The following is a 25,490-nucleotide window of genomic DNA, read 5'->3' as shown; positions in this document are numbered from 1 at the left end:
TGACCTCTGTCAACGCCGGTAAGCGGAGCAGCTTTTTTAGCTCAGCTGAGGCGCGGCAATCAAGGGAATATAGGAGAGGTAACGGCAGACGTGGGTGGGTGGGTCCAACCAGAGGTGGTATTTGCCAGTTCTCTGAATTTCCCCAAGATGTTCCCACGTTTCTGGCAAGTCCAGAGCAAAGTGATCACACACACACACCTGTCAAGCAGCCTCTGGCTGCGAGGAGTCCAGCCCAATGCTACGAGCACCACGGCTGTGAAGCAAGAACTCCACCAGGGCACGTCGAGGAGCCCAGGAAGCGAAGGAGGCAGGCAAGTCATCCAGAAATCCAGAAAGAATGCTAGGAATTCAGGAAAGTTTAAATATCAGCACTCAACCCTCCATGAATTCCCGGACAAACGCCCTTCCCCACAGCGTCTCTTTAAGTCTCGATCGCCAGGCGTGCTTCGTGGAGTGGGGCAGGGTGCTCTCCTCCTGAATAGATGGGCCAGTCTGCACTGTTCTCGCCTTCTCTCCACTCTCTGTGCTCTCGGATCAGGAGGAAGTGGTCCTTGCTCAATGCCTGAGAACTAGCTCTCGTGTTCACTCTCCTGGTTATCCTGCGTCCCCCCCTTCCGCCCTGCCTAAAAACTGTCCTAATCCTGAAAAGCCCTGGCCTGGCTAGCTCTGCTCCTCCCCATTTTCCTCCGAAGTCGATGAAGCTGCCCCCTCCATCTCTGTCGGCTCCAATTCCAGCTCATCTTCCCTCGCCGATTCAGGCTCCAACAACTCTCACGACATGAGAATTGAGCCACGAAGGCCACCGCGCGGGTTAAGAGCAAGGATTCGACGTCCCACCATTTTGTCTCCAGTTCTCGGTTGGCCAACTGCCATTGGGTGCGCACCAATCTTTTTCAACCTCAGGCCCTCGAAGATGTGTGGACTTCAACTCCCAGAATTCCCCAGCCAACAAAGACTATTTTCATGAGATTTCCTGGGCTTTATTATTATTATTTTTTTTCAAGAGATAATTCTTTATAAAGGGGATGTCACAATAGGATGACTGAGTCGGGGGGGAAAAAATGGTGGAACGATGTGGGACAGGCAGGAATTGCTTCATTGCAAGTTCCAATCTGGGTTGGTCATGGGGACCAGAGGTTTAGTCTCGTGCTGGAGCGCATCCTCGGGAAACTTCTCCCTCACCAGAATGTGTGCTTTGGGACTACTCTGTGTTGTATTTATATGGTGCCTGGTTGTGTGTTGCTTTTAAGTTGTTTAATTGGGGTATTGAGGGCCGGCTACTAAGTCAGATGTGGCTGATGCAATGAGTCAGCATAGCCTGGGTATTTCCCTTTAAGACTGGGGATTGGTTCTATCCCTTTAAGAGGTGTTTATATAAAGGCAGCCATTAGAGGTTGCATTCTCTCTCTCCTTGTGTTCGGTATTCACTGCAGAGTTCTCCGTGTAGAGTTAAGAAGAAGATTGATTGCTTGTCAGGTGTTTTGCCTACCACGTATATTTCTGTACACGTCTTGTATATGAACCACCGTTAAGTTTCTTAAGTCTCTGTGTGCTGGATGTTTTGCTGCTGGGTTGTCTTGTAATAATAATCACGCTGCAAATGCTCTGACATGATGCTCCCCGTTTCATTCAGCACTCAGAAATAAAAGTTCGTCCAAATAAGAATTTATTGAAGAAATCATCCCAGCACCGCTGGGAAAACTTGACTCTGAAGAGTTCCAGGTTTCCCCTTCCCAACTGAAAGTCATAAACCCATCCTCTGCACCCACCAGTCCATCACACGGCCCAATCAACCATCGTCCCAACTGGAGACATTTTTCCAGACACAGCTCTCCAGGTGCGGGGTAACTTGTCCTTGACTTTATGAGAAGAATGTTGTGTCTGATCTTCTACCACTCTATGCAATTTCCCCCCTCCCAAATTCCCGGGCACTAAAAATATGGCAACTTCGAAGCTTCAAAGTAAAATATGGCTACAACCCATTTCCCAGGCCTCAATTATCTCCCTGGCTATTTTTTGTCCTGCTCAGCCAACAATCTTAATAGCTGCAAAATTAAATGTTTTACTTCACTGGTGATTTAAGGGTTGAGGATCACTTCAGGTCTCTTTTTTCTTCTTCTAGATCATGTATCCTGATGGCCAGTCCCAAGTGATTCACCCGAAACCGGCAGATTTTAGAAACCCTGGTCCAGGAAGGCACCGATTAATTACTCAGGTTTATCTCTCACACACCGCCTGGACAGGTAAGGGAGACTTGGCTTTAAGTGTTTCTTTTGACCTACTGGGAAAATTTCTGTGGAACGTACATTTCATCTGGGTCATTTCTCAGAGTTTGTTTATGTATGTCCTCAGCTTACGACCTCAACTGAGCCAGAAAATTTATGTTGTTAAGGGAGAAATTTGTTAAGGGAATTCCCACCCCCCTTGACACAGATTGTTAAATGAATCACAGGAGCTGCTAAGTGAATAACACAGTTGTTAAGCAGATTCTGGCTTCCCTGTAGACTTTGCTGACCCTGGGATGCTGCAACTGTTTCGAAGTACATGCCAGTTGCCAAGCCTCTGAATTTTGATCCCGTGACCACGGGGATACTGCGATGTGTGGAAAAGAAAAAAAAAAAAAAGATCTTGTAATTTTTGTCAGTGTCATCGTAACTTCGGATGGTCACTAAACAAACGGCTTTTTGAAACCTGGTGCCAACTCATAAAACATTCCCATGCCTGTTTTAGTAGTTGCCATAAAAAAAAGGAGGGGAGAGGAAGGAAATCTGGAAAAGCAGTGCAGCTGTTTGAAAGTGGAAATACATTCCAACTCTTATCTTGAAAAGATTGTAACTAAAATACCAGAGCTTTTGCCCGCAAATATTTTTAATTGGAGAACGTGATTGATGACACCCAGCCCGTAATTGGAGAATGTGATTGATGACACCCAGCCCGTGAACTGTGCTCAATTGGAGAATCTGGTTGATGAGACACTCAGGGGGGAGGGAGGGGGGAAACAGGGTCACAGGGGACTGTAAATGACATAGGCCAGAGTTGGCTTTACCTCTAATGAATCCTTTGAAGGTTTTTGAAGTTTGGCTCGAGAATCGTTGATTTCATTAGGGCGATTGCTGGAATCCTGACACCTGGCAAATTTGACATTTCTTTCCCTCTTTCCTCCCCCTTCCCTTTATTTTTTGTTCTTCCTTTCCTCCAGAACCTTGTCAAATTGAACTCTGTCTTCTCCTGGCCTACAGTTCAGACAGGACCAAAGCCTCCGTGGGCCTCTCGCGGTCCACCTGGGGAGACAGCATGGATCTTCCACCCCCATCCGAGGGCAGCATCGAAGGGACTCTCTTGTTCGGCAAACCGGTCAAAGTTTATATTATGCCCAAGCCTGCCAGGCGGTGAAAAGCTGCCGTTGCAAAATAGTTTCCTCTTTTATTTTACTCCTTGGGGAGAAATTTCAGAAGTGGATAAAGACCGTAAAGACCATCGGAGTGTTGGCCTCCAAGTTAAAAACTCTGCTCTCTCTTCTCTGCTTACCGAACCACCAGAAAGGGAAGGGGTTCCGTTAAGTTGCTCCTCGGACTTTGCTACGGACGTTTTACTCCGTCGCTTGGCAGGCCTCCTTTAAGTGCAACATGGTTTGGTCCAGCTTGCCCAGCCAAGAGTTGGGCAGTTGGGCACTTCCAACACATCTGGAGGGATGTCTTGTTTGGGAAAATCTGCTTTGGCCTTTCCTTAAACTTTTAGGATGCCGGGCGAGTGTTTTCTTTGAGCAACTTTTATTTTATTTTTTTAACATGGTCGTTGAAATGAGGGACAAAAATCGTCAAACCCGGTTATCGGGCTTTCTCAACCTCAATCTTTAATAAGAGAGGTGGTGGCCTTGACGTGAAGATCGCAGTTGCTGTGTTGAGGTAGGACAAAGGTTGCTCTGGCCTCTAGACTGGTCTCAGAATGTACCGAATGTCCTCTTCGATGGGGCCAGTGGAATAAATGGGAAGAGGCGTTATGTGCGATTCTCTTGAGACGGAAAGTTCTCCCTGGCAAAGATGCTATGGTGACCACCTGGTGGCTCGGTTTCACGCGGAGAACTTGGGAGCCCATCATTTAATATTTTTTTGACATTTATTAAAATAGCACTGTGCCTCCCCTGGTGTTGTTGCCGTTTGCTGTAAATAGTATTTCTTGAGCGAACTCTGAAGTTTTGGTTAATTTGGATGGATGGATGGGGAGGAAGGGAGGGAAGAAACAGAGGGAGGAGGATGAGGGAGGGAGGAAGAAAGGGAAAACAGGAAGAAAGGAAGGAAAACAAAGGTAGGGAAGGAAGGAAGGATAGTGAAATGGGAGATGGAGGGATAGAAGGAAAAAAAAGACAGGAAGGAAAATCGGAAGGAGGGAGAGAAGGAAGGAGGGGTAGTGAAAGAGAGATGGAGGGAAGGAAAGAAGACGAAGGAAAATCGGAAGTATGGAGGGAGAGAAGGAAGGAGGGAAGATAACGAAAGGGAGATGGAGGGATGGAGGAAAGGAAAGACAGTAAGGAAAACGGGAAGGAGAGAAAGAAGGAAGAAGGGAGGATAGTGAAATGGGAGATTGAGGGATAGAAGGAAAAAAGGAAGGAAAATCGGAAGGAAGGAGAGAAGGAAGGAGGGGGTAGTGAAAGGGAGATGGAGGGAAGGAAAGAAGACGAAGGAAAATTGGAAGTATGGAGGGAGAGAAGGAAGGAGGAAGATAACGAAAGGAGATGAAGGGATGGAGGAAAGGAAAGACAGTAAGGAAAATGGGAAGGAGAGAAAGAAGGAAGAAGGGAGGATAGTGAAATGGGAGATTGAGGGATAGAAGGAAAAAAAGACAGGAAGGAAAATCGGAAGGATGGAGGGAGAGAAAGGAAGATAGTGAAAGGGAGATGGAGGGATGGAAGGAAGGAAGGAAGGAAAGAAGATGAAGGGAAACCGGAAAGATGGGGGGAGAGAAAGGAAGATAGTGAAAGGAAGGAAGGAAAGAAGATGAAGGAAAATTGGAAGGAGGGAAGGAAGGAGAGAGGATAGTGAAAAGGAAATGGAGGGATGGAAGGAAGGAAGGAAGGAAAGAAGATGAAGGAAAACCGGAAGGAGGGAAGGAAGGAGAGAGGATAGTGAAAAGGAAATGGAGGGATGGAAGGAAGGAAGGAAAGACAGTAAGGAAAATGGGAAGGATGTAGAGAGAGAAGGAAGGATAATGGAAGGGTAAGGATGGATGAAAGGAAGGGGGAGGAAAACAGGAATATTGGAGGGTAGGGAAGGAGGGAAGGAAGGAAGGGAAGCTTAAATATGTATTTAGCATAGAGGCTGTACCTCTGCCTGTACATATTTCTCTGCTTCTAAAGGCAAAAAATCAGATTCCCCCCCCTCGTATCCTTCAGAGCCGACTGCCATGCCTGGAGCCAAAACTTCCCTGCTGCTCAGCCTTGCGTCTCTTTCCGTTGCGGCTGGACTACAACCGAACAGCCCTGACCCACCGATGTTCCCTAGACCACTTGTAAAAATCTTGTGCCTGGGAATCACGTAGCGTTCACATCTGTTTCTCTTGTTCCCCCCGGAAAGCCGAACCAAAGGCATCCCCCGTAAATTCTGTTTGGATTGTTTTATTTCACTCCCTGGGACATGGTTACGCCAGAGGTGTCCTGTTACCTATGAAACTACTTGGAACAATATTGGCCCACTGTTTTCCCCCCCCCCCTTATTTCCGCTGGCTGAAGATACCTCAATATTGCTACCTCTTCTAGGATCTTACTTTCTTTTTCCCACCATTCCAGGCGCTTCCCCACCCCCCTTAATTGCTCTCCTCTGGAAACAGCCCAATTTGTCCGTGTCTTCCTTAAAACACAGTGGCCAGAATTGGACGCGATGCTTCGGGTGTGGTATGTTCAATGCTCAATAGAACCAACTGTCAGAGTGCGCGCAGCTTGACTATGTGAGACAACCCAGGAGCAATACTACCGTTTCCCCGAAAATACGACCTACCCTGAAATTAAGTCCTAGCTTGATTTTTTTATATGTGCGCCTGATATAAGCCCTACCCCCCCCAATAAGCCCTAAATAAGATCCACAGTGGACAGGTAAACATTAAGTTAGGATGTGGGTGGGGGGGTAGAGCTGCCCTACTACTTATCTTTGGACAGTTGTAGCCAGGTATTGCACCCCCCAACACCTGCCTCGCCAGCCTATTTCTTCTGCATCCGGCAAGGCTGGCAAGGCTTTCCTGAAGGCCTCTGGAGCTGATCACAAAGCTCCGGATCGATCCAGAATTCTCTTACTGGCTGCAGAGGCCTCCGGGAAAGCCTTGCAGCCACAGAAGTAGTAGTTCCGGAAGGCCTCTGACAGCGAAAAGGAGGCCGGGAGGAGACGTGCGCAAGTGAGGTTAGTCAGTGGATGACGTTCTCCCCCAAAATAAGACCTGGTGCCTTTATTGGTTTGCTTTCGGCTTCGTGCTTGTGCGAGCAAAGCACGAAGCCGAAAGCACCAGCCTGAGGATGGCGAGTGGGACCACACCGAAACATCGCCAAGATACTCTTAATCTTACATGGGAAAAGACCCAAACATGCCTAGACCTATCTCTCTCTCTCTCTCTCTCTCTCTCTATCTATCTATCTATCATCTATTTATCTACATACATACATATATGACAGGGTCTTATTTTCAGGGAAACACAGTAGCAAACAGGTTTGTAATAAATAGTGGATTTATCTACAAAAGAATATATACTATACATACACGTACTGCAGGCAGAGGTCAAACAAGCAGTGATTACAACAGGGAAGAACACAGAGAGAGAGCCGCCCTAAGGGCCTCTTTTTAGTATACAGGCTCTTAAAGGGATAACAGCCCAAAACCATAGCTGGCTCATTCCCATCATTGCATCAGCTGGTCAACTTTTAAATCACTACCCTGACAAGGTACCTTGACTTACAACTTAGTGACCATTCGAAGTTACAATGGCACTGAAAAAAGGGACTCCTGACCCATTTTTCACACTTATGACAGTTGCAGCATCCTCATGGTCACGTGATCTACATTCGGACCCTTGACAACCTGATTCACATTTATGACAGTTGCAGTGTCCCGGGGTCAAGTGATCCCCCTTGGCAACCTTGGGGAAACCAGATTCACTTAATAACCATGTGACTGGTTCAACAACAGCCATTCACTTAACTGTGGCCAGGAAGGGCGTAAAAACGGGGCAAAACTCACTGAACCAACGTCTCACTTAGCAACAGAAATGTCAGACTTCAACTGAGGCCGTAAGTCGAGGAACCCCTGTACTTTTCAGATTTGCAGTATTTTGTTAACGTGGCTTTATAGTCATGTAGAAGGAGCTCGTCTGTCTGGGTTTCCCCCTCTATCTGGGCTACCTGGCACCTTCCCTCTAGTTTCGCTTTGCACGCACCTGAACACAAGCCGATAAAGACTGGGTGAGGCTTTTATTTTTGCAAATTGTTTTATCCCTGGGTGGAAAGTTGGCACAGCAGGAGAGAGAGAAAAAAAATGTTCCTTTGAATTTCCCGAAAGGAACAGGTGGGGGGGAGAGAAAGAGGGGTCTGTCCTCAGACCTTTAGCAGGTAGAATGGAAGACTCCGCCCACTTGGACTCCCTGGGAAGCCAAGGTGTTATATTCCTTCACAGCCATCTCTGTTTGCAAGACCATCACGTCTATCCCCTGCTTCTTCAGGTACTCCACTGTGGCAGGCGGTACCTTGGGAGGTAAAAACGAAAACACTATTTAACAATTGGCTTTCAATTATTAAATCCTCCCTTAGCAGCTCTCTTGCCTACCAATGGAAATTTTTACGGCCAATCGTGGTCGAAAGGTGAGGGCTATCTTTAGCGTTTTACAAACCTGGCATCTTTTAAAGAATAGAGTAGAATATTCTTTATTAGCCAAGTGTGATTGGACACACAAAGAATTTGTCTTGGTGCAAGTGCTCTCGGTGTACATAAAAGAAAAGATACGTTCATCAAGAATCATAAGAAAGCTCAAACTGCCCAAGGAGCTGCCGATCCAGTTCTACAGAGGAATTATTTTAGTCTGTCGTCTGCACCTCTATCGCAGTCTGGTTTGGCTCTGCAACCAGACAGAACAGACGTAGACTCCAGAGAGGAATTAGGACTGCAGAAAAAACAATGGCTGCCAACCTGCCCTCCATCAAGGACCTGTATCCTGCACCAGTCAAAAAGAGGGCTGTGAAAATATCTACAGACACCTCACATCCTGGACATAAACTCTTTCAACTCCTTCCCTCAAAACGATACTATAGAGCACTGCACACCAGAACAACTAGACACAAGGAGAGTTTTTTCCTGAATGCCATCCCTCTGCTAAACAAATAATTCCCTCAACACCGGCCAGCTATTTACAAAGTCTGCATTACTATTACTATTAATCTTCTTATCACTCCTTAACCTCCATCCTCTCCCACTTGTGACTGTATGACTGTAACTTTGTTGCTTGTATCCTAACGATTTATGTGGACTGTTTCCTAATATGATTTGATTTCTTATTGTACCCTATGACGATTATTAAGTGTTGTACCTTATGATTCTTGGCTCTTGACGAATGTATCTTTTCTTTAATGTACACTGAGAGCATTTGCACCAGAGACAAATTCCTTGGGTGTCCAATCACACTTGGCCAATAAAGAATTCTTTTTATCTATATCTATATCTATATATCTATATATCTATATCTGTCTGTCTGTCTGTCTATCTATCTATCTATCTATCTATCTATCTATCTATCTATCTATCTATCTATCTATCTATCTATCTATCATCTATCTATCTATCTATCTATCTGGTACAACATTTAACAATAGTCATAGGGTAGAATAAGCAATCAAATCATACTAAGAAATAGTCAATATAAATCATAAGTATACAAGCAACAAGGTTACAGTTATAGTCACGAGTGGGAGGGGATGGGTGAAAGGAAGGAAGGATGTGAGGATTAATAGTAATAGTAGTGCAGACTTGGTAAATAGTTGGACAGTGTTGAGGGAATTATTCGCTTAGCAGAGTGATGGCGTTCGGGGAAAAACTGTCCTTGTGTGTAGTTGTCCTGGTGTACAGGGCTCTATAGCGTCATTTTGGGGGTAGGAGTTGAAACAGTTTATGTCCGGGATGTGAGGGGTCTGTAAATATTTTCACAGCCCTCTTTTTGACTCATGCAGTATGCAGGTCCTCCATGGAAGGCAGGTTGATAGCAACTGTTTTTTCTGCAGTTCTAATTATCCGTTGAAGTTTGTGTCTGTCTTGTTGGGTTTCAGAGCCAAACCAGACAGGGACAGAGGGGCAGATGACAAAGATATATGGGTTCCAACTGCCAGAATTCCCCAATCCACTGATCTAACGCTTAAATCTCTAAAGATTTTTCTCACCTGGCGTGAAACCAGAGCCTGGCTCTTCCAAGGGCTCCGCTCACCTGAGGAAACCTACCTGCAAGGCCTCGCTCATGCCGCGGCCGATCACTAATGTCTTGACACCCTTTTCCAGAACTTCTTTGACATCGGCGGGCTGAACCCCAGGTACATGCTGTGTTGGGGAAAAGAAAAGTTGGTGACAGATGCTTCGGACATGGGCCAAAATTCATATGGATTTCACTGGAACTGGGGAAGCCCAGTTGAGATTTAGCAGCTTTCAAGGACCAGCCTTAAATTGCATGGTTTCTTCTGTGGCAGATGCTACCATTCTGATTTCCTTTCCTTCCTTCTCTCTTCTCCCTCCTCCTCTTCTCTGTTCTTTCCTTTCCTTCCTTTCCCCCTCCTTTCCTTCCTTTCCCTTCCCACATTTCCTTTCCTTTCTTTCCCTTTCCTTTCCCTTCCTTTCTCCTTCCTTCCTTTCCTTCCTTCCTTCCCTGTAGCAGACTTTTCAGCCAACTCACCACACTCAGTTCGCCATGGGGCAACTCACTGCGGGACAATTCAACAATTCCATTTAAATATTTAAAATAATTTTTAAAAAATATTTTTATTTTTGTCATTCACAACTCATTCTGTCCCTCCTTTCGCATCCTTTCTTTAATGATTCCATCCTTTCTTTGATATTAGTGTAACTCTTGTTCCCATGGCGAGTTGGTGTAGACCCTTCTGATGGTGCAGTGGTTAGAATGCAGTATTGCAGACTAACTCGGCTTGCAGCCAGGAGTTCGAATTCCACCGGGCTCCAGGTTGATTCAGCTTTCTCTCTTTCCGAGGTCGGTAAAACGAGGACCCAGATTGTTGGTGGCACAAAAGGCTGACTCTGTAAACCACTTAGGGAGGGCTGGAAAGCTCTGTGAAGCAGTGTATTTTGCAAAGGAAGGAAAGGAGGAATGGAGGGAGGGAGGGAAAGGAAAGGAAAGGAAAGGAAAGGAAAGGAAGAAGGAAAAAGGAAAGGAAGGAAGGAAGGAAGGAGCAAGCTATGGTGGCGCAGTGGTTAGAACGCAGAATTGCAGGCTAATTCTGCCCACTGCCAGGAGTTCGATCCTGACCAGCTCAAGGTTGACTCAGCCTTCCATCGTTCCATGGTCGGTAAAATGAGGACCCAGATTGTTGAGTGGGGGGACACACACACAGCAGGCAACTTTCTCTACTTAACCCTATTCCCCAGCCCTTTTGTAGAATCCGATTCCTTGAACCAGAAGAACCTCTGCCTCCTGCTGATCGAATTAACCTCTTCTTGTAAATCACGGCTTGTAGAGGCAGATGTGACTTTTTTTTAAGCCTGTTTGTTTCCCTTCTGCCTTCTCATTGCAGTTTGGATGTAAATTTGCGTAAAAAAGTATACGGCAAGCTTCCTGCTCTCTACTCAGCGTGCAGCTGCTCCCAGTAGACTCGATGTATGCGTGTGTCTATTTTTAACAAGCTTTTATTTATTAATTTTTATTTTATCAATGTCTGGAATCACCCATTTACCTCACAGAAGGCCTCTGGGACGTGTACAGATAAAATAACGTTAAAAATAGTGCTTTTAGTATTTTTTTTCAAAATGAAATTTACAAAGGCGAGGATGTAATCATTAAAGGCCAATTGTTAAAAAGTTCCTTCAAATCATCCCACAGCTTAAAAGAATTCGCGAAGTCTGCTACTGAAGAGAAGCTCGGGGATGTAATGGAGGGTCAAAACATGGCAAGATGGCAGCTGTATCCATGGAATTAGAGCCCCGTTTTTTTTTTTTAAAAAAAAATCCCAAAATCACAGGGCAGTTATTTAATTTTTTTTTGTAACTGGCATGGGATGAAATGACAATTTGAGTGGTGTGATGGCCTGGAGGTGGTGCTCTCGCCTCACAATCAGGAGGCTGTGAGTTCGATCCTAGGTAGAGGCAAATATTTCTTTCTCTGGGCACAATGAGAATATGTCTGCTGAACAAAACTCTGCATTGGCGACAGGAAGGGCATCCGGCCAGTAAACACTCAGCTTGCTCCATTCAGTTGCCCAGACTCCACCCCGCAAGGGATTATGGGATTGTTAAACGAAGATGATGATGGGGTGAAATGACAATTGACAAATAAGTAATATACGTCTGAGCAATGAGCAAGGAAAACATTTTTTCTCCCGCCTCTAAAAACTGCTGCCCTGCCTTTAACCATTACAATTCTCTGAAAAAGAGAAAATGGCTAGTTCTCACACAATCCAGCGATTGCAACCATCCTAAATACATGTCAAGTTGTTAAGTGTGAAAAACGGTCGTAAGTTGCTTCTTTCCGTGCCATTGTCACTTCGAACGGTCCCCATTGGTCTCGTGACTATGCCGCAACAGTTGTGAGAACCGGTCATAAGCCCCGCTTCCTTCATGCTGCTGTTGTGTTCAAACAGTGTCATGCCCCCGTCGGAATCTGACTCGAAGCCGAACAGCTGACGTGGAGTTGGCAGTGGTAGAAACTGGGGATGGGCAAAGTCCAACTGGGCAGAGCAGGGGAGAGATAGAACAAGGGAGAGGGAGTTCAGAGGAAGACCCAGGCCCACCCGCTCTTCATCCTAGGGCACGCAAGGAGGAACGGAGAAGGGAGCAACGTGTGTTGCATGGCTTATGGAGGAGAAAAGGGCCCTGATTCCCTTCATTAGCTGCAGCTGGGAACAGTGTGTTTAAAAAGCGAAGCTGCGTACAGCAAACTGTTGGGATCAAATCGTGAGTTTATCTGGTATCATCATGGCTTATCTGTGTTCCTGGCGTCTTCCTAACTGTGTGAGTTTTGCCGTGCTTTCAAGTCTGAAATTCCTTCTCCTGCCCTGTCAAGTTAATTACCTCAGCTTGGTTTGTTTGGATTTTTAGTTACAGTCTGTATGTACTTTGTTTTGGACTGAATTTTCTACCGTTAAAGGCTGTTCCTTGGAGAGTTTTTTTTCTAGCCGAAGGTAACCTGGACATTGAGGGCAAAATTGGAGATAATAAAGGGACCCTTCTTGCTTTTTTGATTGTGTTGCCTTTATGCCACGCCCCTTTGGGTCATCACAAACAGTCACTAAAGGAATGGTCATAAGTCGAGAACTATCTGTGTTGTATGAAATTGTCTGATGACTTTTTAGCCTATTTCTCAATCAAAACGACCATGCAGGGTTACGATGATGAGAAAACAAGAAAAGGGATGAATCCTTCAAACTTTTGAAGAAAAGTCCTAAATAAATACACATTTTTACACTAAAAAATGGAGTTCGTTACTAAACGGATTGTCGGAAGGGGAGAATTATCTGGAAAGCGTTGTTTTTGACTCGTTGGTTTTAATAGGCTTTCCTCCCCTCCACAATGCGGTGAGGTTGTTTCTTCGGCAGCCATTTTCTAATGTCCCAAAAGTGCATTTTTAAATCAAGGAAAGACACGGCATAGGGGAATTTAAGCAGCACAAACATTCCAGCTCTATTTTAGTCTTAATTTGGGGTTGTTTCCCCACCCTAACAGCTGTCCTACCAGGTATATTATCCACCACTTCTGGAGTAGGCTTCCTTAACGCCCACCCCCCGCCAAAAAATGGGCCTTGTTTTTTGTGTGTGTATGTGTGACAGTTGTAATTTTGTTCCCCTATTTCCTAGCATACGTTGTTTCTGCGTGCTTTTTTAAAAAAAAAGCTGCTTTACAGGTCCTCGACGTATGACTCTTCCTTTAGCGACGGCACTGAAAAAAGGTGACTTCGCACAACGGTTGTGTCAACCCTGAAAGCTGACCCAACCGAGGCCATTTTGAAGCTTCAGCGTTCCCACACTGGAGCCGAGGGATAGGGAGGAAGGGGGGAATAGAGATAGCTGGGGATTTGTAGCCAAAGCAAAATACTTTCTCCTGGGAACCAAGGGCATTTCCACAGGTGGCGGGATAGAGGAGGAGCGAAATTACTAGGCAAACGGACAGGACCTTGACTGACTGACTGTCTGGGAAAAGGGAGAAATGTTTAATTAGGTGAAAACTGCAGGAATATTCAGAGACAGTTTTCACCAGCTTATGCCAATTATGATATGTCCAATAAACCAATTCTTTGAGGAACCTACCTATTTATTATGGATATCTTGGAACCCTGACAAATCATTTAGTGGCAGTTCAAAGTTACGACGGCACTGGGAAAAGTGACTTACAACCGTTTTTCACACTGACGACGGTTGCGGCATCTCCATGATGACCTAACCAAAAATGGGGCGTTTTGCAAACGGCTTGTTTTACGATGATTGCCACATCCCGGGGATCATGTGATCGCTGTCTGTGATCTTCCCAGTTGGCTTCCAACAAGCCAGGCCAACGGGGAAAAATGGTGTGATGACCTGGAGTGTAACACAAACGTAACAAAATCCAAAACGTAAATATACGTCCTTTAATGCCTCCAATTGGCCCCCACTGGTTCAATAATTCTCAGTTGGAGATAAAAAGTACTCAAAAACAGTCTTCAAAAGAAAGCAATACAGTCCGAACTTAATGAGCAGATAGAGGTGAAATACAAAACTAAAACAAAGTACAATGAAGGAATTTCCACAATGGACCAGGATAAGGAGGAGATAACGAGGCACAGTCTGTTGGAAGGATGCCAACCAAGATAACTTCAGCCCAAAATAAAACATGCTTTGTTTCTAGCAACACTGTGTTTTAACCTTCTCTCTTATATACTATTTTCCCCAGCTGCAACCAATGAGGGGATCATGGCCGCTTCCTCTCTCATAAGCCAAGTTGTTTCCTTTCCTTTCCTTTCCTTTCCTTTCCTTTCCTTTCCTTTCCTTTCCTTTCCTTTCCTAGGATGAAGGGGGGGTGGGCCTGGTTCTTCTTCTGACTGCCCAGCCAGCCTCTGCCCTTCCCCAGCCCCCTCCACAACCTCCAGAGCCAGCCTCTCCCTGTCAGCTGTTCCTCCTCTCCCTCAGAGTCTGACTCTAACAAGGGCATGACAGCTGGATTTGATCAATGACCGCGTGATTCACCTAACGTGCAGTGTTCAATTAGTAACATGGTTGTTCGGTGAATCTAGCTTCCCTGTTGACTTTTGCTTGTCGAAAGTTCGCAAAAGGGGATCACATGACCCCAGGGACACTGCAACCGTCACAAATGTGAGTCAGTTGGCAAGCATCCGAATGTAAATCACCTGACCGTGGGGATGCTGCAACGGTCGTTAAGTGTGAAGAACGGCCATACGTCACTTTTTTCGGTGCTGTTGTAAGTTCAAATGGTCACTAAATGGAACTGTTGTAAGTTGTGTACTACCTGTACACATGGGCGGTTCTATAACTCAGTTTAAGTTGTTCCTATTGTCATGGATAACAGGTTTGTGTTATCTAAAGAGAACTCATTTTTATTCCATTTGGGGTAATTTCCTCAGATATGGAAAGCAGGTACAGGAATCAACAAGATTGAGGCCTAATTTTCTGGCCTGCTTCATGGCAGAAGACATTCAGAATCTGAGGCGAAGAGGAAACATTCCCAATTCTTGCTTCTTTTGGCTGGATAAGCTGGGAGGCTCCCTGGTGCATAAAAAGAGAGACCCCCAAAGCAGGGGTGGGATTCAAATTTCTTAACCAGTTCTGTGGGCATGGCCTAATTTGTGGGTGTGGCTTGGTGGTCATGTGACTGGGTGGCCATGGCTTGCTAGCAAATTTTATAAATATTTATGTAAATATTGAATTTTTTTGTTTTAAAAAAGAGCAACTTTTACCCAAAAGCAGGCAAAGCAGGCAGGCAGGTTGAGCTGCTCACGGAATCACAGACTCACTAAGGTATCTATCTTTCTGCAATCTGCTACTTGAGTCTGTCACATAAAATTTGCTTGCAAGCAAACTCATAAAATTAACTCACAACACACCATGTATATAAATATTGATTTTTTTTTTATAAAAAAAGAGAAACTTTTACCCAAAAGCAGGCAAAGCAGGCAGGCAGATTGAGTTGCTCACTGAATCACAGATTCACTCAGAGATCTACCATTCTGCCATCGGCTACCTGAGTCTGCCCTGAAAAATAGAAGCTTCAGTCCTAAGGAAGGTTCAGCTCTGCTTTTAGATTAGCTAGAAAGCAAGAAACCCAACGATTTCTAGTTAATCTAAATCTCCCAGCACAGCAGAACAGCTGATGATTGGGGGGAAAAAGGGGGGAAAATAGCAAGTTAGCAGGCAAGTTTTGCCAGGTAAGGAGTGAGTGGGCTGGGCCAGCCAGTGGCGCGATTTGCCAGTTCTCCAAACTGTGCAGAATCATAACCGGTTCTATAGAACCGGTCCGACCAGGTAGAATCCAACCTCTGCCCCAAAGGAATTCCCCCTGGGTGAGCCAAGATACCTACTTCCGTGCCCGTTTCTCTCCAGTCCCACGTCCGGCTGCCACCAGGCCATACTTTACAATCTTTATAGGTTGTGGGGCAGCCTCTCACCGTCATCCGTCCCCATGACAGAGAAGCAATTTCAGGGGAAGACATAGCTGGGCGGGTGTCTGAAAGGGAAAGAGAAGAACATGAGGCAAAAGGATAACAGAACAGAAAAACAGAATAAGAGTTGGAAGGGACCTTGGAGGTCTTCTAGTCGAACCCCTGCTCAAGTAGGAAACTCTATCCCATTTCAGCTGTCCAATCTCTTCTTTAAAAACTCCAGTGTTGGAGTAATTGCAACTTCCAGAGATAAACCTGCTACACCTATTCATCTCCACCCCTTGCCTTTTGTCCCTTGGGGTGGGCCTTCACTAGCAGCAGTGGCTCTTCCATCCCAAGGACCGGACCATAGATTTCCACTGCTCTCCTCTCCTCTGTTTTCTGCTCAGCTGCAGATTGAGTGCCCACAACCTCGGCAGGCAAGTTGTTCCACTGATTGTTTCTGTCAGGAAATTTCTCCTTAGTTCTAGGTTGCTTCTCTCCTTGGTGAGTTTCCACCCGTTGCTTCTTGTCCTGCCCTCAGGAGCTTTGGGGAATAGCTTGACTCCCTCTTCTTTGGGGCAGCCCCTGAGATATTGGAAGACTGCTCTCATGTCTCCCCTAATCCTTCTTTTCATCAGACTAGACCTACCCAGTTCCGGCAACCGTTCTTCGTATGTTTCAGCCTCCAGTCCCCTAATCCTCTTTGTTTCTCTTCTCTGCACTCTTTCCAGAGTCTCAATATCCTTTTTATATCGTGGCGAACAAAACTGGATGCAGTTGATTCCAAGTTTGGCCTTACCAAGGCATTATAAAGTGATATTAATAGTTTATGTGATCTTGATTCTATCCCTCTTGTTTACGCAGTCTAGGATTGTGTTGGCTTTTTTGGCAGCTGCAGCACACGGCCGGTTCGTGTTTAAATGAGTGTCCACTAGGACTCCCTGCTATTGAGCCTGGTACCATCGACACAGGATGAGAATTGGCTTTGCAAAAAAGCCAGAGGCGAGCAATTATGGCAACTTTAGGCCCTGTGTGGACTTCAAATCCCAGAATTCCTGAGTCATGGAAAATTAATTCAACATATAATTGCAGCGGAGATTATTATATGCAAAGAAATGGAAAAAAATCAGCATTGCCTACTACAGAACAGTTGGTGAAGTTGACAAGATTTTGCTGAAAGAGATCAATTTACTTCTCTGATTAATGATATATTCTTTTTGCAATTTTTTGTGTGCTTTAATCTTGGATACCATGGGACTTAACGTTGTTTCCTCTTACATGTTAGGATTCCATGTCACTCAGAATCAGTGTTACAAGATGGGCGGCTGCATAAATCTAATGTATTAATTAATTTGGAGGGTGCTACCCAGGCTTTTCAATTCCTGGTAGAGACTGAACTTTCCTCCTTAAATTACAGAGGAAGGGAGATATAAAACAACGGCATTGGTGAATATTAAAATGGCTGAGAGATGATTAACTTATTAGTTTTGTTCTTCTGTCATTTAAACTTAGAAATAAATTTTGTCTTTTTTGTCACGGCTCTGGCTTTATTTCGCTGTAATCTTTTTACATCTAATATTTTTTATTACTTTCTTTTACAACCTTGCTATTTTACGGCTATTTTATTTACTTGTCAATTTTCTACACTGCTCATCTCATCCTGATATTGATGCATTCATTCTGGTTGTGTTCTTTTGATTGTGTTGTTTACTTTATTGTTCTATTACCTTGTTTCTGTTCTGGACTTGTTTTATTTTTCTTCCTTTTTATTATTGTAAGCTATTCAATAAATTTAACCAAAAAAATACAGCCAGTCCTCACAATAGTTCATTTACTGGCCGTTCCAATTTACAACAGCACTGAAAAAGTGACTTATGATCAGTTTTCACACTTACAACCACTGCAGTGTCCACATGGTCATGTGATTGCCAGTGACTCATACTTACGACAGGGACATGGGATCCCCTTCTGACAAGCCGAAATCCATGGAAGCCACATTCACTTAACGACCCTTGTTACTAACTTAACAACAGCAGTGATTCGCTTAACAACTTAGAAAGGTCGCAAAACGGGGCAAATATCACTTTAACAGCTGTCTCGCTTACCAACAAAAATTAAGGGCTCCATTATGGTCGTAAGTAGTGGACTATCTATCCAGTGACAAACACCTCACCCCAACCCTTTTTGCCCGCTTTCAAGGAAGCGGTGCCTCCCCAAAGCTGCCAGACTACGGTTCCCATCATCCGCAGTGTGGCGGATGGGGAGCGATGGGCGTTGTAGTCCCCGCAGGCCCCCCCGCTCACCTGTCCAGATCACGCATCTGTCGCTCTCCCACCCCGTGTGGCAGGATACGCCCCCTCACGCCCCTCATTGGCCCAAGGCGACGTTACAAACACGGGCCGCGCCCACTAACAAACCTTTTCACAACATCGGGTCCCCGCCCTCGCTGACGGCCACGCCCCCCTCCTTTTTCTTTCGGCGGAGGTGGGCGGATTCTCGACGTCCTCCCCTCCCTCGTCCCTTATATTATGATTGCGCCCCTTTCTCAGTCGCCGCCGGCGAGATTGGCTCGGGTGGCGTTCTCTCCCCGCCCCTTTTCAGCTCCTCCTCCTCCCTCCCGCCTCCCCGCCCCACAACGCCAGGCTCGTTTTGGTTCCTGTGTCAATCAGTCAAATCATAAACCAACGAGAGAAAGAGAGAGAGAGAGACCAGGCGTGCTATCGGGGGCCGCTCTTTCCCAGCGCGGCTTCCATTCCTTCCGCGGCTTCGTCTCCTCTCCTCTCGCGGAGCCCGACGGGAGAATGGCGCCGGGGTCCCGCTTCTCCGCCACAGCGCCCCCTGCTTTCCTCCTTCGCGTGCGCCCGCCGCCCCGCCTCTCCTCCTCCTCCTCCTCCTCGTCCACCTCCTCCATCCATCCATCCTCTCAGGTTCCAAGATGGCGGCTGCGACGGCGGCGGCGGCGGCGGTTCCCCCTTCCCCGCCTTTCCCTGCCGCCCCGCCGCCGGAGGGCTCTTCCCGCCCGGGCTCTTGGCCCAACTTCGCCGTCGTCTGTTCCTTCTTGGAGAGGTACGGCGCCCTCCTCGACCTGCCCGAGCTGCCGTTCCCGGAGCTGGAGCGCGTTTTGCAGCCGCCTCAGGAGCCCGGCGACCAGGGTAAGCCGAACCCGGAGCGAATCTCCCTCAGCTTCGGCCTCGAGCGGCTCCTCGGAGCAAAGAGAGCGAGGCCTTCTTTTCCTCACCCGCCGTCGCCGCCGCGGGGCCCGCTTCCCTTTTCTCCGGGACGCCGCCGTTGGCTTCCCGTGGCCCGGCCGGGCCTGCCTCCCTCAGCGCCGGGGAGACCCGTTTTTTTCTCTCTCTCGGCCTCTCGGGGGGGTCGTCGTCGTCGGTCCCTTTTGTCCCTTCCTTCGGGAGCGGGGGAGGATTCGCCTCGCGGCCTTGCTCGGATCGGGAGGTCGTCCCCGCGTTTGTGCTGCCTTCGCACGAGACGCCGAACCCGGGTCGGACCCTGAGGGACTCCCGGGCTCCGGGGGAGCCAAAGGGGGAGGGTTTTCCTCCGTCCCCCTTCAGCTAAATTGGGATTGATCAGCCTGGGGAGTGGGGGGGGGGAGAGAAGGGGATGATGGGCATGCAGTGGACCATGGATACAAAATGCCTCTTTCCTCTAACCAGCAAAGTGCTCCATGGTTTGGAGAATCCGATCTCCCTGGTACTTTGGCATCTCTTTGCTTTATTACTATTATTATTTATTATTTGATCTTCCTGATACTTTGGCATCTCTTTGCTTTATTACTATTATTATTTATTATTTGATCTTCCTGATACTTTGGCATCTCTTTGCTTTATTACTATTATTATTTATTATTTGATCTTCCTGGTAGCTTGGCATCTCTGCTATATTATTTATTATCACTATTTGATCTTCCCAGTACTCTGGTATCTCTGTGCTGTACGTTATTATTGTTATTACTACTATTTCTTTTATTCATTAAACATGAAACTCAGTCAACTGAACATTTAAAAATGTTTCACAAATACCACTGACTGGCGCTGATGGTTGATGCCGGCATCCTAGGTATATCAACCAAGTATCTTATCATCATCATCAGGTCTTCCTGGTACTTTGGCACCTCTCTCTTGTATTATTATTTTATCATCATTGTTATATTACACTTCATCCTGCCTTCTATAGATCATCATCATATTACATTTCATCCTGCCTTTTATAGAGATAAATATATGTGCATGTCTGTGTATGTACACCTTTATATGCACATGTAAATGTATGCCTGTGTGTATGTATGTAAATGTGTATGTGTGTGCAGGGAGTCTTCGACTTATGACCATAGCTGAGCCCAGAATTTCTGTGGTGAAGGGGAACATTTGTTAAGTGAGTTTTGCGCCCATTTTTATGACCTTTCTCGCCACAGTTGTTAAGTGAATTGTTGCGGTTGTTAAGTTAGTAACGTTGTTGTTAGTTGAATCTGGCTTCCCCCATTGATTTTGCTTGTCAGAAGGTTGCAGAAGTGGATCACGTGACCCTGGAAACCTGCAACCGTCATAAATATGAGTCGGTTTCCAAACAGCTGAATTTTGATCACGTGACCACAGGGATGCTGCAGCGGTTGAAAGCTTGAAAATTGGCCATCAGTCACTTTTTTCAGGACCGTTGTAACTTTGAACAGTCACTAAATGAGATGTTGTAAGTCGAGGACTACCTACATGTATGTGGGTGGATGGATGGATTAATGGACAGACGGACAGACACGCATACAAATGCAGATATATAAGCCAGGGCAATGCATGCATCTAACTGACCTGCTTCCTATTTTCCCCACAACAACAACAACAACCCTGTGAGGTGGATTACACTGAGGGAGAAGGGCTGGTCTTAAATCACCCAGCCAACTTTCATGGCTAAAGGAGACCTAAAACTACTCACAGTCTCCTGGTTTCTAGGCCAGGATTTCAACCAGGTAGAGAAAAGATTGGGACTCTTTTATCCTTTGAAACCCAGGTCTCTGTAGCCTGGCCGTTCTTCCTTTTGTTCTGTTCTCTCTGAGTTGCCTTTGTAGGATCTGTTGCCCCTGCAGCAAATATCCCCAGGATATTTGAAAGGTACCGTCTTAAGAAATCAAATGGGTGCACACAAAGGGTTAATCGATACTCCTGTTTTTTAAGTGTAACAGTAAAAAGCAGGTGGAGGTTCCACTTCATGATTGTGTCTGCCATCTTGAGTTTTTTAACTGCATCCCGCAGGCATCCCTGATCTGCAGTTCTCTCATCTCCCAAACCTTCCCTAAGTGGCTTTTGTCACACGGACCAATTTCTGACAACTCTCGGAGATTGTGGTTGCCCCATCACGGGAGGCTTTTAAGAAGAGATTGGACAGCCATTTGTCTGAAATGGTGTAGGGTCTCCTGCTCCAGCAAGGGGGCAGGACTAGAAGACCTCCAAGGTCCCTTCCAAGTCTGTTACTCTATGTTGTTATTCTGTGTTCAGTGTTCCTCAACGTCAGTACTTTTAAGAAGTGTGGACTTCAAGTCCTGTGCTCTTCAGATTTGGCTACCTTCTTCTCTGGTTCTCTCTGTTGGCTTTTGAGTGTCGTTTTTTTTTTCCTTTTGCCCAGTAGGCATCTTCTCTTGGTGTGTGCGTTTTTGTGTGTGCCTCGCAGAAAAAAGGAGGCATCTTCAATTTCAGTTGCTCCTTGTCTGATTCCAAATTTGGGTTACTTTTATCTCTGGTTGTCCTGTTCTAGCAAATCCATAGATAGACCTAGGTGTTTTCATGCTTCCTGAACTTTTCCATTCACTGCCTTCCTCTACCAAGGACTTGTTTAAAAAGGATGGAGGCTAAAAAGTTTTTGGTGACATGGTTGGTTGATTTATTTATTTATATATCGAATTTATACGTTGCTCATCTCCACATCAAGCAACTCTGGGAGGTTTCCATGTTGTTTCTCAAAGTTGCTTGAAACTAGACATGGTGTAGCACAGACCTGGGTATTTTATAGCTCCCCCCGCCCCCCATTGTTGTGACTGAATCAAATGTAAATCTTGAAGACTGCCTACACACCTTCACAAGCCTATTGGTTTGGCTCTCCACAATAGTCTTTGTTTGTCCCCTTGGGAAAATTAATTGCCCACCCTTGGTCTAGCAGCGTTCATGGCTCCATTTTTTTGGCCAGCCACCAACAATTGTGTAGTAGTTCAGTACTGGGTTATGGTCAAATCTGACACACTGGTGAAGGTGTTGGATGTGCCTTGGAGAGATCAAAATTCTTCTCCATTATCTCCCACCGAAGCTTTTTGGGTGACCAAAAACCAGCCATTTTTCTGAACCCAGACTATGTTATTGAAAGAAATGGGAGGCTGGCTCATTGTGTACAATGCCTTGAACTACTGAGCAAGAGGTTGGATAAAAATCCAACAGGTAAACAAACAAACAAAATAGGTAGGGTGACCACAAAGGCATTTCACCTGTTCTTAACCAAGAAGCCATATCTTGGGAGACAATTATAACTTAATCCTTCTGATTAATGTACATAGATGGAGGGAAATTGGTACATTTGAAAGACAGCAAAAGTTGATGGAGATTTTTGTAGAAGGGAAAGAGTACACAATAATCCACTCACTTCTCTTTAGTTCACAGGCTGTATGTATATTATGTATGTATTTTTGTTTGTTTATTATGTCATCCATCTCTCAATAGGGTGACTTTTTAATTTAAGTGTGTGAATATTTGTGGTTGAACAGCTATCTATTTTATTTTATTTACTTATTTATTACATATGTATTTATTTATTTTGTATGTCATCCATCTCTCAATAGGACAACTTTTTTTACCTTTAACTGCATGAATATTTGTGGTGGAACAGATATTCTATCTATCTTATCTATCTATCATCTGTCTGTCTCTATCTCGGTCTGTCATCTGTCTCTCAATATGGCAACTTTTTTACCTTTAAGTGCATGAATATTTGTGGTCAAACAGCTCTCGCTCTCTCTTTACTGCTTATTTCCTAAACATGTCCAAATGATTCATTTTGAGGTTGTTTAAAAATGGTGTGGATAGGCAGGAGAAAATATCTGTTGTTTTCTGCACTTTTTAGAGATTTGTTTCTGTTCCTGCCTATGTTTCCTGCCGTCCTACAGACATAGCCGCATGCATGGCACGTTAACCATCCAAGCCTCTCCATAAACTTCCTTTTCTTGTAGAATATCAGTTCAGATATACAGAACACTCAAAAGATGCCGATAAACCTGCTATTCTCAGAGTAGTTAAGGATGGTTGTTAATGGGTTTTTGCTAAGGGCAAAGAAAGGTTTGTGTTATTTTAAAATCAGTCTGGAAGAGCGGAGTCAATCTTGGAGTAACTTGGAGAACATTTCAGGGAGTCTCCCATCTCTGGTCTTCCATCTTCCGTCAGTAATCATCGAAACCACTTCCGCCCCTTCCCAAATCCTAAAGTTTTTATCGAGGGGGATTTTTGTGTGCTGTCCTTTTAAAAGATTGAAAATTCACAGCGCCCGGTTTCTTTGTTGCTTTTGTCCTTTTCAAATAGGCCATCAAAACAATTCAAATCTTAAAAGTAGCTTTTAATTGCTTGGCTATGGAGCCTGACACCCAACGGTAATTTCCAATAAAATTATAAATACCATCAATATCATTGATTCTATATTCTTTGTTACAGCCTTAACGTTCTTTGCAAAAGGGGAAGATAAGTTTAGATTGTTTAAATATAACTAGATATGCTTTTGATACATACTTGTTAAGTCTCGGAATACAGAAAAGTCTTAAGCATTGAAGGTATTGTATCTACTATTTGTATCCCATACACTTCTGAAATTGATAGGTTTTTGTGCAGTTCCGTTTTTCATTTACTATGATAATTATGGGGTTTTTTTTACTTTGTTGCCGGCATATACATCTTGATGCATATACAGGTAGTCGCCGACTTACGACCACAATTGAGCCCACAATTTCTGTCGTTAAGTGAGGTGTTTGTTAAGCTAGTTTTGCCCCATTTTACAACCTTTCTTGCCACAGTTGTTGAGTGAATCACTGCCGTTGTTAAGACAGTCACATGGTCGTTAAGTGAATCTGGTTTCCCCATTGACTTTTCTTGTCAGAAGGTCCCAAAAGGGGATCACGTGACCCCAGGATGCTGCACCAGTCATAAATATGAGTCAGGTGCCAAGCATCTGAATTTTGATCACAAGGATACCTCAACGGTTGTAATTGTGGAAAACAGTCATAAGTCACATTTTTCTGTGCCGTTGTAACTTTGAACGGTCACTAAATGAGCTGTGGTAAGTCGAGGAGTACCTGTAGTGCATCACTTAAGACTGAAATTGAGCCCAGAATTATGATCCTAAGTTGTGGCGGTTATTATTAAGCAGGTCACAGCCTGACCATGCCTGATTTTTTACCTTTTTTTTGGTACGAGTTTATAAGCAAACACTACAGTCATTAAACAAACCCGATTTTCCCAACGGAGTTATTTTTTGCCGAAAACTAGAAATAAATATTGCAGACTCAAAAAACTTGCACTCACATGACCCTGGGACATTGCAAACAGCCATAAATATGAGCTACTTGTCAAGCACCCCAGAAATGCCATCGTGCAACTGTAGGGGTGCTGCTGCAGCTGTTGGAACATTGAGATTGGGTTGTACATACAGATGTTCCTCGACTTCTGACCATAATTGAAATCCCCCAAACGTCCATCGCTGAGCAAGGCAGTTGATAACTGAATTTTGCCTCATTTTACAACCTCTTTTGCCGCGGTTGTTAAGGGACTCAGTGTAGCGGTTGAGTAAACCGTACAGTCATTAAGTGGCTTCTTCCCATTGGCTTTGGCTTAGCAGTAGCTGTCTGGGAAGGTGAAAAACGGTGATCATGTGACTCCAGGACACCGCGACTGCCATAAATATGAATCGGTTGCCAAGTGTCCGAATTCGGATCACATGACCCTGGGGATGCTGCAAAAGTCATCAGTGTGAAAACCGGTCATAGGTCACTTTTTTCAGTGCTGTGTAACTTCAAACGGTCACTGCTTGTAAGTTGAAGACTACCTGTAGGGATTGGTTTTGAAGCGGGAATGCCTGTCTATGAGCCAAAAGTGACATCGCATATTCTTTTAAATTACTTTATCAGGGAACCCTACAAGAGTTGTTTTTAACTGTTGTTTCTTATGAAGATTTGGGGGAGTTACCTTTTTCTTTTAAAGAATGTATGTTAAGCCAATTATATGCTTTCTTTCTTAGATTTCCAATTTCAAATGGTAGGAAGCAGTGCAGGTTAGTCCTCAACTTAACAGCAGTTCATCTAGTGACCGTTCAAAGTTACAACGGCCCTGAAAAAAGTGACTTAGGACCATCTTTCAGTTACAACCTTTGCAGCAACCCCATAATCACTTGATCAAAATTCAGAGGCTTGTCATTGACTCACATTTACGACGGTTGCAGTGTCCCAGAGTCATGGGATTCCCCTTTTGTGTCCTTCTGACAAGCAAAATCAATGAGGAAACCAGATTCACTTAACAACCACGTTAGTAATATAACAATGGCAGTGATTCACTTAACAAATGTGGCAAGAAAGGTCATAAAATGGGACAAAACTCACTTAACAAATTTCTCATTGAACAACATAAATGTTGGGCTCAACTGTGGTTGTAAATGGAGGACTA

At 45.0% G+C, this 25,490-nt stretch overlaps 3 protein-coding genes across 4 annotated transcripts in view; 2 read left to right on the top strand and 1 right to left on the bottom strand.

The window, feature by feature from the left end:
* Nucleotides 1–4,140, top strand: part of INTS4 (integrator complex subunit 4) — a 43,601-nt gene extending 39,461 nt beyond the window's left edge. The window contains exons 22-23 of the mRNA XM_026706785.2: nt 2,123–2,243; nt 3,200–4,140. Of these exons, the coding sequence (XP_026562570.1) occupies nt 2,123–2,243; nt 3,200–3,393 (315 nt within the window). The 3' untranslated portion in view covers nt 3,394–4,140. The remainder of the gene's footprint in view (nt 1–2,122; nt 2,244–3,199) is intronic.
* A 3,305-nt stretch (nt 4,141–7,445) lies between these two features.
* AAMDC (adipogenesis associated Mth938 domain containing) lies at nt 7,446–18,244 on the bottom strand. 2 transcript variants are annotated; one of them, XM_087936906.1, is made up of 4 exons: nt 18,108–18,244; nt 15,742–15,887; nt 9,459–9,554; nt 7,446–7,719 (listed from the first exon to the last, which is right to left on the bottom strand). In XM_087936906.1, exons 2-4 carry the CDS (start codon nt 15,871–15,873, stop codon nt 7,579–7,581), a joined length of 369 nt encoding a protein of 122 aa, XP_087793032.1. In that variant the 5' UTR covers nt 15,874–15,887; nt 18,108–18,244; the 3' UTR covers nt 7,446–7,578. The 2 variants fall into 2 exon arrangements, with proteins under 2 accessions (XP_087793032.1, XP_026562569.2); XM_026706784.2 differs by having other exon boundaries at nt 18,222–18,244.
* Nucleotides 18,245–18,708: 464 nt separating this feature from the next.
* The window catches only part of RSF1 (remodeling and spacing factor 1), a 57,126-nt gene continuing 50,344 nt past the window's right edge, over nt 18,709–25,490 (top strand). The window contains 1 exon segment of the mRNA XM_026706782.2: nt 18,709–18,956. Within this exon segment, the coding sequence (XP_026562567.2) occupies nt 18,740–18,956 (217 nt within the window). The 5' untranslated portion in view covers nt 18,709–18,739.

This window comes from Pseudonaja textilis, chromosome 7, assembly GCF_049901715.1.
Source record: "Pseudonaja textilis isolate UNSWEBS1 chromosome 7, rPseTex1.2, whole genome shotgun sequence".
Lineage (NCBI taxonomy): Eukaryota > Metazoa > Chordata > Lepidosauria > Squamata > Elapidae > Pseudonaja > Pseudonaja textilis.
Note: the sequence above shows the minus strand (reverse complement) of the source record. Positions and strands in the feature narration are given on the sequence as shown.

Coding starts and splice junctions, on each gene's coding strand:
- AAMDC (XM_087936906.1), bottom strand. CDS start 15,873: ATGTCTTCCCCTGAAATTGCTTCTCTGTCATGGGGACGGATGACGGTG. Junction 9,555..15,741: donor GGAGAGAAACGGGCACGGAA/GTAGGTATCTTG, acceptor TCCCCAACACAG/CATGTACCTGGGGTTCAGCC. Junction 7,720..9,458: donor GCATGAGCGAGGCCTTGCAG/GTAGGTTTCCTC, acceptor TTACCTCCCAAG/GTACCGCCTGCCACAGTGGA.